The 14,257-nt window shown below is 35.9% G+C and overlaps 3 protein-coding genes across 5 annotated transcripts; all 3 read right to left on the reverse strand.

Annotated features, from left to right (window-relative positions):
• Positions 1-27: 27 nt before the first annotated feature.
• On the reverse strand, positions 28-3,449 carry LOC131616182 (uncharacterized protein At2g37660, chloroplastic). The gene is made up of 9 exons (XM_058887447.1): positions 3,100-3,449; positions 2,357-2,469; positions 2,213-2,266; positions 2,033-2,117; positions 1,738-1,843; positions 1,340-1,426; positions 1,128-1,225; positions 370-479; positions 28-236 (listed from the first exon to the last, which is right to left on the reverse strand). Exons 1-9 carry the CDS (start codon positions 3,356-3,358, stop codon positions 171-173), a joined length of 978 nt encoding a protein of 325 aa, XP_058743430.1. The 5' UTR covers positions 3,359-3,449; the 3' UTR covers positions 28-170.
• Positions 3,450-4,041: 592 nt separating this feature from the next.
• On the reverse strand, positions 4,042-8,740 carry LOC131616180 (uncharacterized). 3 transcript variants are annotated; one of them, XM_058887445.1, is made up of 4 exons: positions 7,872-8,740; positions 6,576-7,327; positions 5,560-5,770; positions 4,042-5,192 (listed from the first exon to the last, which is right to left on the reverse strand). In XM_058887445.1, the coding sequence occupies exons 1-4, from the start codon at positions 8,422-8,424 to the stop codon at positions 4,561-4,563; spliced, it is 2,148 nt and encodes a 715-aa protein (XP_058743428.1). In that variant the 5' UTR covers positions 8,425-8,740; the 3' UTR covers positions 4,042-4,560. The 3 variants fall into 3 exon arrangements, with proteins under 3 accessions (XP_058743428.1, XP_058743427.1, XP_058743426.1); XM_058887444.1 differs by having other exon boundaries at positions 6,504-7,327; XM_058887443.1 differs by having other exon boundaries at positions 6,474-7,327.
• A 4,541-nt stretch (positions 8,741-13,281) lies between these two features.
• LOC131618046 (uncharacterized) lies at positions 13,282-14,257 on the reverse strand. The gene has a single exon (XM_058889314.1). The coding sequence runs from the start codon at positions 14,085-14,087 to the stop codon at positions 13,608-13,610; it is 480 nt and encodes a 159-aa protein (XP_058745297.1). The 5' UTR covers positions 14,088-14,257; the 3' UTR covers positions 13,282-13,607.

Genomic DNA, 14,257 nt, shown 5'->3' on the forward strand with positions numbered 1-14,257 from the left:
GTGCTTTTGTGTGTATATTTAGCAATATTGTTAATGAAGCAAGTGCTTTTGTGTGTATCCAATAATGAATAAAGTGTATATACATATACAATAATTGTAAAGCTGAAGCCCCTAACTATGATGCATATACATGGTTCTTAATGATATACAAGTTTTGACAATAAGTCTAGTTAACTAGAGCGTGCCGCCTCGAATAATTCTCGCCATTTCTGAGCATCATTTCCAGGACCATCCCCCTGAAATATATACATTTTAGCATTAATAATAAAACAAATCTTTCCAGTATTTGATTTACACAAGATATGAATCATAACCTTAACAGTAACAGACAGTTAAGAAATTTAAAGCTTTGATTCTATTATGTGATACCTCAACAGAGTTAACTTCAAATATTTGGTTTTCAGTGACTTCAAGATCTAGTGCCTGTATGCAAGCTTCAGCAACCACAATTCTGCTAGCCTCTCCCACTAGCTTATCTCCTGAAAATAGTTACCATATTTCTGAAACTTTAAACAAAAATACTAGCAAAAGGTATAAATCATCACGTGAAGGGACATAACAAACGCATCCAAACAAGTGATTAGACTCAAGTGGTTAATGAGCTTCAGTTAAAGACGAATCGTTTGGGAAAACCTAAATTTGAAAATCCAAGCCGAAACAATCCTTGGTCAGACATTACTTATCTCTCAGTTGACTCTGAATTACCATGGCTTCCCTCCCCTTGAAACTAGAGGGTTAAGACAAAAAAAAAATCTAAGAGATTCAGTTTAGTACTTTACGCAATTGGTCTTTGGGGTGTTCAATCCTTGAAGTCAACCATTTTCACCGTTATAAGCATAACTATTCACACTTAAAGCTTGTTAATAAGCTATGATGAAAATCACTTGGGAAATAAACATCTATAGCACCAGCACCTCTAAAAAAATGTATGTGCGTGTCAGTGTCGAACACCAACACCGACACGACACCCAAACTTGTGATTACATTTATTTTATTCATTCTTTCAAATTATTACCGGTGCCAACGTGTCAGTGTCAGTGTCATGTATGTGTCCATGCTTCATAGAAATAAACAATAAAGAGGAAAAGAAAATGCTAGTGATATAATAATGAATATTATTCATATACCTTGACCTATAAGGACTGCTCGCCGTTGACCAGCTGTTGCTTTGAGTAAAGTATTGAGATCATAAGATGTGTATGGCCCATCCGTCAATCTTCCAGGTCTAAAATACATTTAATTACACCATATGAGGATATTTCAGGAATAAAAACATCTCTGTCTTTCAATTATCAACAAGACAATATCGGGTATAAAACATTTAACATTTTCATCTTACCTAATTATAGTAAATGGAAAGCCAGAACTCTGAAGAAAGTCCTCTCCCATCTTCTTATACTTCAAGACGCCAAATAGGTTCATAATGCTACATCAAAAATGGACATTAACAAGTTTATTGGACAATTTTTTGAGACGTTGATTAACCAACATAATTTACATCGATCCACTATGCAGAATGGTAGTAACCATACAGTATGAAACCAAATCTTTAATCATGAAAGACCAACAAAAAACTATAACTGAATCAAAAGATATACAAGTATCAATAATTCCAAAATTTCAGCTGATTCTTCCGTTAGCGTTACACTTGATGCTGAAATAAAAAGAGTTTATTGCCCGATTATGGATAGGTTAAACAAAAGCTTAAATTAAGAACTCATTAATAAGTAATATTACCTCCATGGCAATTCTTTACACTTGGTCACACCAATTGATGACACAAGAACAACTCTTTTTACCGAGGAAGGCAATGCAGATATTAGATTCTTGACTCCCACCCAATCTTCAAATAAATACCAATAGTCAAAATCAAAATACTGAGAAGTGCTTGAAAACTAGATGATTCTACACTGTAGCCAAAATGTAATAAAATGAATTTTAGTTATGATACCTACTAACTAACTTTCTATTTGAATTTCAATTTAGCAATGATACCAAATGCTGCAACATATATACATAATGTGATTCTTACCAACCCTTTCTGGTGTATTCTCATCATCCCACCGCCTTGAAGGAAAAGCTGTTGTTCCTGTGCAGCAAATCACATGAGTGACTCCCTACAAAGAAACACAAATTACTACCATAATTCTATTGGTTGAATGAGACGGTGAATCAACAATTATGCAATGGTAAAGTATTTTGAAGGGCTTACCTCAAACATAGATGGATCCAAATCTTCATGCTTCCTTGTGTCTCCTTTGAATACCTGTCATATTCAAGAGCTTTATAGAAATAGAAGATGTATTGAGAACAAATGACATCAAATTGAGCCACAAAGCTTTTTCTCAAGATATACCTGGAGTCTCTCCTCATCTTGTTCCCCAAAGAGTGCCTTAGCTTTCTCAAGATCCCTAAGTATCGCCCGTGACTTAATATTCCGTTGAAGCAGTGACGCTAGAACTAGCTGCCCTGAATATTGAGTAATTGAGTAAGACAAGTCAATTGATTCACGAACAAAACTATCGGCATCGATTATGTAAGCACATCCATATTAAGCAGTTCTAATCTAAACCGAGACTCTGATACCATATTAGAGCAACTAGTATATAACTCACGAGTCATACAATCGTAACCGAGACTCTAATACCATACGAGAGAAAATGAGTGAAACTCTTCACATTGATTTCAATCTCAACTGAATGAATTGAATACAAGAGCAAAAAGGAGAATTTTTTTTCCTTGTTCAATCTTTTATTTAAATTTTAAATAATATTAATCAACATTATACATAATAAATAGCAGACAAAATGGGCAAGAAGCTGCGCCGCTACCTGATACAAATTGAAACAGAAATCTAACTAACTAACTAACTATAACTGTAACAGAAATCTAACTAACTATAACTGAAACAGAAATCTAACTAACTATAACTGATTTCTATTTACTAACTGATTTAACTGATCTAACCTAAAGTCAATTGAATAAACAACTACCACCAAATTCAGCAACCACTAAATATTTTATACTTTCAGTTTCAGCTTTTAATTACAAAAAATAAGTGAAACAGAAAGAAAAAAACAAGAATGAGTAAATGTTTACCTACACCTCCTGAGGCACCAAGAACAAGAACCAGTTTGGAGGATGATGATGAGGGAGTGTTTTGGTTATTTTGTGTGAGAGGTTTCTGTGAGTCGGTAGAAACAGCTTTTGCGCAAACGCGCTTATAATTGGAAGTTCGTTTGGAAGAAGATGAAGTAAGGGAGATTTGGTAATTAGGAAGTTTGGTGAAGAAAAGTTGAGGATTAGAAGAAAGAGAGTGGAATTGAAGAAAAGCAGAAGCAGCAGTTGTAGAAGCCATTAATTCAATAAGTTTGAAAGAAGAAGAAACAAACACTTCTTTATTTTACACACTCAACTCCAACCTCAATTTGGCACCACAAGTTTTTTTTTTTTCATTAATAAATAAATAGATACTTCTTAATTTACAAGTCAATTTTGTAATGGTGATGGTGATGAACTTATCATGATAAATTCATAAACATAAACAACATTTTATTTTATTAACACATTTTCTAACAAAACCCCTAGGAAAAAAATAAAAATTTACTAAACAAAAAAAGTCCAATTAGGACTCGAGTGAAATCATCATAAAGAAATGGATGAAGCTCGGTTTTTCACTTTTTTTAATATCAAAATTTATAAAAAAAAAATTACTTAAATTTAACCTATTTTAAGTAATTTTTTACAAGAATAGTTTTTTAGATACATTCTTATGAAAAAAATTAAACTTATATTTTAGTATATAATCATATATATTTATGTTACTAAATTCAAAAGTAATCTTTTAACTTATTAAAAACGAGTTAAGAAAATGTATAACATTTGAGAATTTTTTTTATAAAAATCATTTTTAAATATATATAAAAAAATATTTTTGTAAAGTTAAAACAAACCAATCCTTTATGTGAGATGTGTGATATTTGTTTTTATATAAATGATTTCTGACATAAATAATTTAGATTGTTTTTAATGCGAATGAAATTAGTCAAAACTGCGTATTTTGATATATGATTTAAGCGAAAATTATAATACATTTGTACATTGTTAAAAAATCAATATATTTTCATATCTTTGTTACGTCCTATGCCAAGGTAATTGAATACGGCGAATGACTGTGATCTGACTCGACATGGAATGGTTTACCTAGAAGAATTTTAAATACGGGTAACAACATGATGCTAATTCTAATTCAATAATATCTTAATTCACTAGTGTTCTGGACTGGCCCAATGAACAGGCATGGTCCAATCCGTACCTGCCCCAGGACGACCCAATAGCATTGACCTAACAACCTATGGGCAATAAGAACATTATTTCCTCTGCCCGATGGCTGGGCTTTCTCCCATTCTATGGCTCCCAGGATTCCTCAAGATGCTCCGAGAATCCTGGCAATCACAAGTTTTGGGCCTAAATCCATGATCCGGCCCAAAACGTGGACCAATGGTCAAGCGCTGAGGGACAATATAAAACCCTCTCATTTGAGGACCAGGTAACACAGTTTTAAACCCATGAAATGCTCTTACGTATCTCTGCTCCTACTGACTTAATCGTCGGAGTTCCTTGCAAGCACACCCTCTCCTCCTCTTCATCAGCACTGTGCAAACGTCTATGATCTACTTTTTGATTCTGATCACCCTCCGGATCAACTAGAGAAGCGTGAAAGAGTTCCCATTCGTCAAACCATTCCATCTCATCATCACTATTTTCCTCTGCAGAGAGATGGAGTGTGTAAGACTCAGCATTCATGTTTTTCCTTGTCATAAAGTCAACCTCGCTTGAAATTGATACAGCAGTTACAGTGTTCTGTGTGGGATTCTCGTTAACTTCTTTGACTGAAAGTTGTCTGATTTTTGTCAGAAACAAAAGGACTTCTGGATGAACATTTGACAGCTGCTGTTTGACAGGATTGACCTTATCTGACTTCAAAGGTAAGACAATTGTCGTAGCTGGAAGAATATCTTGACCATATATCTTCTTAATGTCCGCAAGGGTTGGCTTCTCCTCAACCCATTCAGGAACTATATAACCAAGACTGCAATGTGGACATGGCTTCTCATTGAACCTTATCTGATATTCATTGCTAAAAATATCAGGCTGGGCAGTAACCAAAAACACACTCTTGAAACCAATTCCTGAAATTCAATATAAGAGATTCTATCAAAATTTGCATCATCTTCTTCAATTTAACAACTTTAATAAATATCTACATTAAACAATAATTTAAAAGTATTACTTGAGGAACAAGTATTTCCAAAAATGACAAAGGTTTCTATAAAAAAATAGTAAATACATTTAAATTTTAGAAAACATATAGATAGACTGAATTACATTGAATTCATTCGAACGGATTAAACCCTAAACAATAAATTAAATGCTAAACAAAAAAACTCAACGAAACTACATTGAAAGTAACAAATCATATTAGCACAAATCCTTGTTACTTCAAAAGCACTCAACACTTTGAGAAACATTTCAATTCAATATAAGTATGTGATATACCTTTCTCTCCAATGTAACCACTACTCCGGTTCCCTTTCTTGGTTGATCGTCCAACACTACAGATGGACTCAATGTTTTTCGGAGAAAATCCCTTTTCGTTATTGAAAATAAGCAAAGTCGCCGGAGCACCAGTATCAGTAATATCATCAGAAGTTATAACAAACTCAAGTCTCGGTTTCACTCCTTCATTGTAATGATTATCTTCAGCATTCTGTATAAGTTCAGAGTATATTTATAAACATTAATTTCAACCACGATGATTTTAAACTACAATATCAAATCATGCATAGTGTTAATAATACGTGTAACTAAACACTTTATCCCCAAAATCAACCATAAAATCTTAACATTATTATTCAAATAGTATGCATGACAGTTCTAAAAAACAGACCGATCAGCGAAAACTACCGCGATCACGATATAGTGATACCGTAAATTATAATTAATTCACACTAGGACGACTTCAACGGAGACAGTTATTTACCTTCATGACTATAAGAAAGAAAAGACATGAAATAGAAAAGGATGAAAATGAAAATGTACTTGAACGAGTTCCATGAGGAAGTGAACATCTCATTCCTGCACAATGCTCATCATTGCATATAGATTGAACACAATTATCACGTGCAATCAGATTCTATTGTTAGATGCTGGAAAAGTTCTTGAATACAGTTCACCCAAGGAACTCTAACAAAATGAAAAAGCTGCATTTTACAAAATAGTTCAAAGTACTGGAAATGTTGAGTATTTATGTAGCTTAGTATTTGAAAAGACATAACACTTCAAATGAATTTAACCAAGATCGGAAAACTGAAGACAGTTAACCAAAATGATTTTAAGGAAGATTATCCTTAATTTAATGAAAGTTCTTTGGAATTAAAAAAAATTATAGTATTACTTCAAGAGACATTTACAAGCTTTGCACGCCGAGTATTTTGATCAACCTCAACTCGAAGACCAAGTGCAGAAATTTCGGGCATATCAGCAGATCCCTGCAGCTGCAATTCAGAAACTACCTTTTGATTCTCCTCATTTCCCTCCAACATATTCCTGACAGACCATATCCCCCATTCTCTCAGGAAAGGATTATCTTCATCAGTAACACATTGTTGCAATAGCAATAGAACTCCATTCCTATTCCGCAGTTCGTCTTGTGCATGCTTCCTTTTATAAACACAATTTCCAACAAGTGCAACTATGTCTCTCCTAAAGCCCTTGTAAGGGCATGGTTTCGAGGAAGAACTAGCACCATCTTGATTCTCAGATTGTTTGATTCCTTTTCGGATTATTGCTGGAGGTTCAAGGTCCCCAAGCACAATCAAAAGCAACTCAATGAGACCATTTGACAATAACACATCAACAACGTCATTTGCATCCTCTGCTTTACATCTCGCACTATCATTAGCACAGATGTCCCTCAATATAGTAAGCGAGTAGCCAAGAACGTCCACTGCAGTAATGCCAGTCGGAAGACCAGACTTGCCTCTCACTGAATGCTCAAGAACCCCCATATATTTCTTGAATATTCCATAAACAAACAACGCAACATCCTTCGAAACAGTAACATCTTCGATTCGCTCATTCAAAATTTCTGATAGGATTTGCAGAAGAAACGCTTGTTCAGATGAAAACTGATCATCTTTTGAATCACCATCTTCACCCTCGTGAATATCCTTAAGCCGTAATTTAGAAAACAATTCAGGCAATTGAGATTCTTCAAGACAAATTCTTGAGAGAATCAACTTTATCCAATCCTCGCCAAAACTAGCTGGTTTCAACAGAAGTAGAAGTCAGTGTTACAGCTTAAAAACCATAAGACATAAACACAAACTCATGTCATGAATCATGGCAGCATAGCAAATTATAGATGTAACTCATAAGTCATGACATCATAGCAAAATATAGAAGCAGCATGCCACAGCAACAACACTAAAAAAACCATTACACCGATACTAACAAAGGAATCAGCCAAAACCCACCACAACTCAAAAGCAGGCACACAAAGCACCTGAAATCCTCTGAATTCACTAACACCAACTATTCCGAGCTTCCACCGGTAGGCCGGAGTACAAGGATAATTAGAGAGGAACCGATTTCAAGACATGACTTTAATTCTTTCCATCATTTTCAAATTATCACATACGTCAATGTATCAGTGTCATGTCTGGTGTCGGTGATTCATTTATAAGGAAAGCAAATAAACAAATACATAAACAAAATCAAAGTGACAACATAAGAATGATCCTAAACAACAACATAGATGAAACAAACATATAAAAGCACACAAGAAAAAACATAAACTATAAACTAACCAGAAGAAGCAGTTCTCACTAATTCTACCACTACAGGCCAACCAGTATCGCTACAAAGCTCTCCAAACCATTCTGGATTTCCATCACAACAAGTATAAATCACCATACACAGCGGATCACATACTTCCTTACTTCCAAGTCTCGCAAGCGACACAAAACCAAATGGAAACAACTCTTCCCAAATAGCCCTCTGATGCTGTTTCCCAGCCAAACAAACATTTGCCAAAACCTGCAAACCCCATCTCACCAACATGGGATCAGAACCATCCTCCAACCTCGAAACAACAATAAGAACCCCATGAAACTCAAGAAACAAATTCTGATTGACAAGTTCACCAGCACACAGGTTTCTGAGGAGCTTGAAACACAAGGATAGAATATTGTAATCTATAAGAAGGGTTTGTGATTGAAGTATAGTGAGAAGTGCAGGGAGGATTCTTTTGGAACGTCCAGAATCAGACTTGGCGGTTTGAATGAGAATATCTAACGAGTTTTCTAAGGTATGGGAGTTGGAAACATGAAAGAGTAACTTGAGGGCATCATCATCACCCATTGCAATGTTGAAAAAGGGTAGAAGCGAGATAGCGTGAGAGAGCCGTTAGAGAGAGAAGTGGCGGCGAGAGGGAGTGAAGCAAGAGAGACCGAGAGTGACTGAGAGCAGAGAACCGAGAGATTTCCGAGTGGCCTTCAATGGTGGAAGGAAGCTTTTTTTTAGAGAGAAGAGCCGTGAATATTCGCTGTGAGAGAGGAGAGTTTTGTTTTTGCTTTTCTTCAGAATAATCGTGGAAAGAGACAAGTGGGGTAGAGTGAATTTGTGAGAGAGGAGAGTTTTGTTTTTGCTTTTCTTCAGAATAATCGTGGAAAGAGACAAGTGGGGTGGGTAGAGTGAATTTGTTTTAGGGTTAGCTTATGACTTGCTGAAGACATATTGGGCCGGTTCTTCTTAGATCCAGCATCGGTTTTCTCTTTGTCTGCTTGCTCAACTTACACCACTTTAGGATAGAACTCAAACTTGTTTTGGGCCAGCAACTATAGGCCCACACGATTCTTTCTTAAAAAAAACCCAACAGCGAATTTCTTGCTATGCACCCCATGTCTGTGTTCTCTTTTAGCCCATTTATATTTTAATTTCTTTTTATTTTCTAACAAAAATACAAAAAACATGCTTTTATTTTAAATTTAGACTTTATTTTCATTTTCATATTAAAAACCAAAAACATTATATTCATCACATTCAAATATTAATAAACCTTGGTCCAATGCCAAGTCGTTTCAATAAATCTATCGATCCAACGTCGAGTTTCTTTTTTAAACCTTTCATTAATTAAATCAAAGTGATTAAATGACAAGGGGTGAACACCTCTTGAATACTTTCAATCCTTTGAATCAAACAATAAAATGCTTTCTTAAATAAATCGAGAAATCAAGTGACAAGAAGTGCACACCTCTTGAATATCTTGATTTTCTTGAACCAAAACTCTTTAATTAATCAAAGTGATCCTGTGACAAGAAGTGCACACCTCTTGAATACCTTGATCCTTTGAATCAAAATACATCAATCAAACCAAGAGATTGAGTGACAAGGGGTGCACACCTCTTGAATACCTTGATCTTTTGAATCTAAAACACTTAATCAAACCGAAAGATCCTGTGACAAGGGGTGCACACCTCTTGAATACCTTGATCTTTTGAATTAAAATACATTAATCAAACCGAAAGATCTTGTGACAAGAAGTGCACACCTCTTGAATACCCTGATCTTTCAAACCAAAATTAATTAACTTGGACAACAAGTGAAAATGGGGCTCGCTCCCGTTCAATACCTTGGGTAAAGACGCGTTAGGTGAACACCTATGCTCAATCCTTTGCTAAATGTCCGTTTAAAACACAATCCCAATTTCATTCAAACTCTTTGCCTTATGGCTTTAAAAACTCTTTTCTCATAAACGAGACACTTATCCAATTTTCAATACGAACATACTTCCACATGTGAAGATCGAATATCTTCCACTCGAATGCGATGATGGCCAAAATCATGTCTTATCTTGATTTAGTTATCCATTCTTGTAGTGATATCATATCCATGTGCGTGTAGTATTTCCATTTGAATGCGATCGAGTACCTCTCGCTAAAAAAACCAACAAACTTTTCGTGGTTCCTAGCCCGAACTACGATTGCTCTGACTTTCCCATTGCACTAGGGAATACGTAGGCACAAGATACAAACGTCTTGGCGGGCACAATAATAAAAAATCTTTTCTTTTTCCTTATAATAATAAAAACCTTAAAAAACATTTCTTTTATCTTTTCTCGATTAATAAGCGTAAGAACACAAGAACACAAACAAAAACACTAACACTCAAACACGAAACTAACTAAATGGGTCCCATCGAGTATGATGGAGGTGAGGGGTGCTAATACCTTCCCCTTGCTTAACCGACTCCCGAACCCTTATTTGGTTGCGAATGACCATCTTAGCCATTTCTTTTTCTCTCTGTGGGTTTTATCGGTATTTTCCCTTTCCTTCTTGGAATAAATAAAGTTCGGTGGCGACTCTGTTGATACTTCGAGCGCGCGATAAGCGCTCGAGTCACATTTTTACCGCTACAATAGCCACATGAAAAAGTATCGCCGCTTAGCGCCCAGACTGCCGCTAAGCGGAGCACCAAAAATATCTGCTTCCACGCTGGAGGCCGCTAAGCGGGACTTGCTGATCACAAATTTTCCTTTCGCCCCTGGAAAGCGCGCTTAGTGGCCGCTAAGCGGCCCTTGCTGAAAAAAACTTCTTCATTGAGTCTCCAAACTTGCTCCAAAATGCATCCTTACCTCCTATTACTTCCCAAAATGCATAGAACCTACAAAAAACATAAGAGAAGCTTATAAATACTATATTTACTACTAAACTCGATTTTATTTACTTACACGATTACGAACCTAAATTCAATAGAAAAGTAATGAGAAAAGTTATCAAAATACCACAAAAGTTTATCAACAAATATCCACATTTTGAATTCTAACAGGGTCCAAAAAAGGGAAGGAGAGATTGTTTGCCATAACTTTAACACCATCGTGGGAGGATTCTCTAGGGGTGCACACCTCTTGAATACCTTGATCTTTTGAATTAAAATACATTAATCAAACCGAAAGATCTTGTGACAAGAAGTGCACACCTCTTGAATACCCTGATCTTTCAAACCAAAATTAATTAACTTGGACAACAAGTGAAAATGGGGCTCGCTCCCGTTCAATACCTTGGGTAAAGACGCGCTAGGTGAACACCTATGCTCAATCCTTTGCTAAATGTCCGTTTAAAACACAATCCCAATTTCATTCAAACTCTTTGCAAGCTTTGCACGCCGAGTATTTTGATCAACCTCGACTCGAAGACCAAGTGCAGAAATTTCGGGCATATCAGCAGATCCCTGCAACTGCAATTCAGAAACTACCTTTTGATTCTCCTCATTGCCCTCCAACATATTCCTGACAGACCATATCCCCCATTCTCTCAGGAAAGGATTATCTTCATCAGTAACACATTGTTGCAATAGCAATAGAACTCCATTCCTATTCCGCAGTTTGTCTTGTGCAGGCTTCCTTTTATAAACACAATTTCCAACAAGTGCAACTATGTCTCTCCTAAAGCCCTTGTAAGGGCACGGTTTCGATGGAGAACTAGCACCATCTTGATTCTCAGACTGTTTGATTCCTTTTCGGATTATTGCTGGAGGTTCAAGGTCCCCAATCAGAAGCGTGAAAGAGTTCCCATTCGTCAAACCATTCCACCAACACATTTGAATCGCTCTCAATCACGAGTTATGTCACCCTGACACAAATTACTTCCTTCTCGTCTACACGAAGAGCATTACATGAACTAACAAGACCCTTCATTTAACTTCCACTAGTATTACACTTCCACTAGCATTACGCAGTAACCCTCCATGTCAAAAAAATATTTTGGGATACCAAGATTTTTCAGAGTAAGCTTATCACGTAGTTTAGTGATAAGGTCATGGTTAGTGTAGAGGATGTGCCAGCCAGTAGGATATCATCAAGATACACTAAAGCATACAAAGTGGCCTCTTGATCCTAATAGACAAAGAGAGAATGACAACAATTACTATAGAAGAAACCAAAATGGATTAAGGCTTGATGTGGTTTCTCATACCACGTCCTTGGGGTATGCCTTAAGTCATATATAGCTTTCTTCGATGTGCACACCAAGATTGAATTGGTGTAAAAAAACCAGGCGATTGTTACATATAAACCTCTTCTTGAAGATCTTCATTAAGAAAATCATTATTGATGTTAATTTTTTATACTTCCCATTTGTATGTGATAGCTAGAGAAAAGATGATCCTAGTGGCTATTGGTTTAACCACATTTGTTAAGAAGTGTGGTTAGGCCTAACTCAATCCTACAAAACCGGCTTATAGGGTGAGGATTGCCCCCCACTTATAAGGACATGTTCATGCCATATATTGTCCGATGTGGGACTCTTAACACACCCCCTCACGCCCAGGATTAGACAACTGGAGCGTGGAAATAAATGACGGGTGGCCCGATAGCGGAAACCATAGAAGGTGACCCACCGGATCTTAAACGAGGCTCTTGATACCATGTTAAGAAGTGTGGTTAGGCTTAACTCAACCCTACAAAACCGGCTTATAGGGTGAGAATTGCCCCCACTTATAAGGACATGTTCATGCCATATATTGTCCGATGTGGGACTCTTAACAACATTTGATAATGTTTCATAGAAGTCAGAACCTTGTCGTTGATGGAACCCTTTAGCTATTAGCCTTCTCTAATACATGTTAATACTACTATATGAACTTTCCTTGAATTTGAACACCCAAGTGCATCCTATTTGTTTCCTATGAGGAAAGTGTTTATAGAGTCCAAATACCATTTTTAACTTTTCTGATCTCCTAATTAACTTTTCTAACTTCCTAACTACCTTTCCAAAACTAGAAGTTCAGACTTACATAGACGGCGTTAAGCTCTTCGCAAATTGCAATCATCCTTCAACAAAACAATTCGATTATGCTCAATTTCCTTGGCAAGAGTATTAGTTTCTCCCTATCATCAAGAGACATCTTATTCTTACATAGAATGCGTTAAACTCTTCGCAAATTGCAATAATCCTTCGATGAAATAATCTGATTGTCCTCATTTTCTTTGGCAAAATTATCATCGAACATATTTTCTTTTACTATAAACTCAAATTTAAAGACAATTTGTTTACATTTAGTTGAGGATAATGTTTGTACAAGACAAAGGCAATAAAGAATATTAGAGACCGATTTTGAATATAAACATAAGATTTCAGATCTAATGATATATAAAAACAAAAAGTTGTATATCTACAATAAAATAACAATGATCAAGAACAAAAAGTTGTATATCATTAAACCAGTGATCTGGATCAAAAAATATCATTAAATCAGTACATATAATTACATACCATTGGAGAATCTAAACCCTTAATTGTCCTTTTCAAAGTATCATTAGAATCACTACTCAATAACATATATATACCATTCATGTTAATGTGGACTCTTTCCTAAATGGTTTATCATGTCTCATTGAGTCACTCATCTAATTCACCATCACTATGACCTAATTATCTTACATCATGTATGCATCAATTCACCTAAATGTACATCATCACCATGCATGCATGCATGCATACAATCCATCAACACTTTTTTTATAATGTAATTTCATTTTCTCTAAACTAGTGTTCAACCATTACCAATGGTGGTTTTTCTTGTTCTATCTTATACTCATGATGATCATCAACAACATTTTTATTGTTATGATTTCCTTCCCCGACATCTCCCATCTCTACAACCGCGCCGAATTGAACGCGACGCTCTCCACCGCCTCCGTCAGGGGAATCGCCGGGCGATTTTGCATCACCGGGGCTAGTTGTTTGTGGAGATTTTGGTGTCCAAATTGTAGTAGTTTTACCATGATTGTTATTATTATGGTGCTCTTGAACATCACTAGGTCTAATGCATCTATATATAAAGATGGTGAACCAAGAGATCCATGGAATTGCTACCATTGCCATACCTACAAAGAGATACCATGATACAGCTTCTGAATCTGGGAGGAATATGTACATGCAAAGGAAGATTCCTCCTCCAATTGTGCATGCAAAGAAAAAACAAGAGATGACATATATTCTAAGATCTCCTTTTCTATCTCCCATTGAAGAGGAAGGTTGCACTATAATTGAATATCAATATATAATAATATCACTTTTTTCTTTGTTGAAAGATTTTGCAGAAGCTTTGTTTGTTGAAAAACAATTATTAGACAGTTTCAAAGAAGTGGACACATTGAAGCGATTAAATCGGAAGACGGTTTGTTTGTTGGTCA

This window comes from Vicia villosa, linkage group LG7, assembly GCF_029867415.1.
Source record: "Vicia villosa cultivar HV-30 ecotype Madison, WI linkage group LG7, Vvil1.0, whole genome shotgun sequence".
Classification (NCBI taxonomy): Eukaryota; Viridiplantae; Streptophyta; class Magnoliopsida; order Fabales; family Fabaceae; genus Vicia; species Vicia villosa.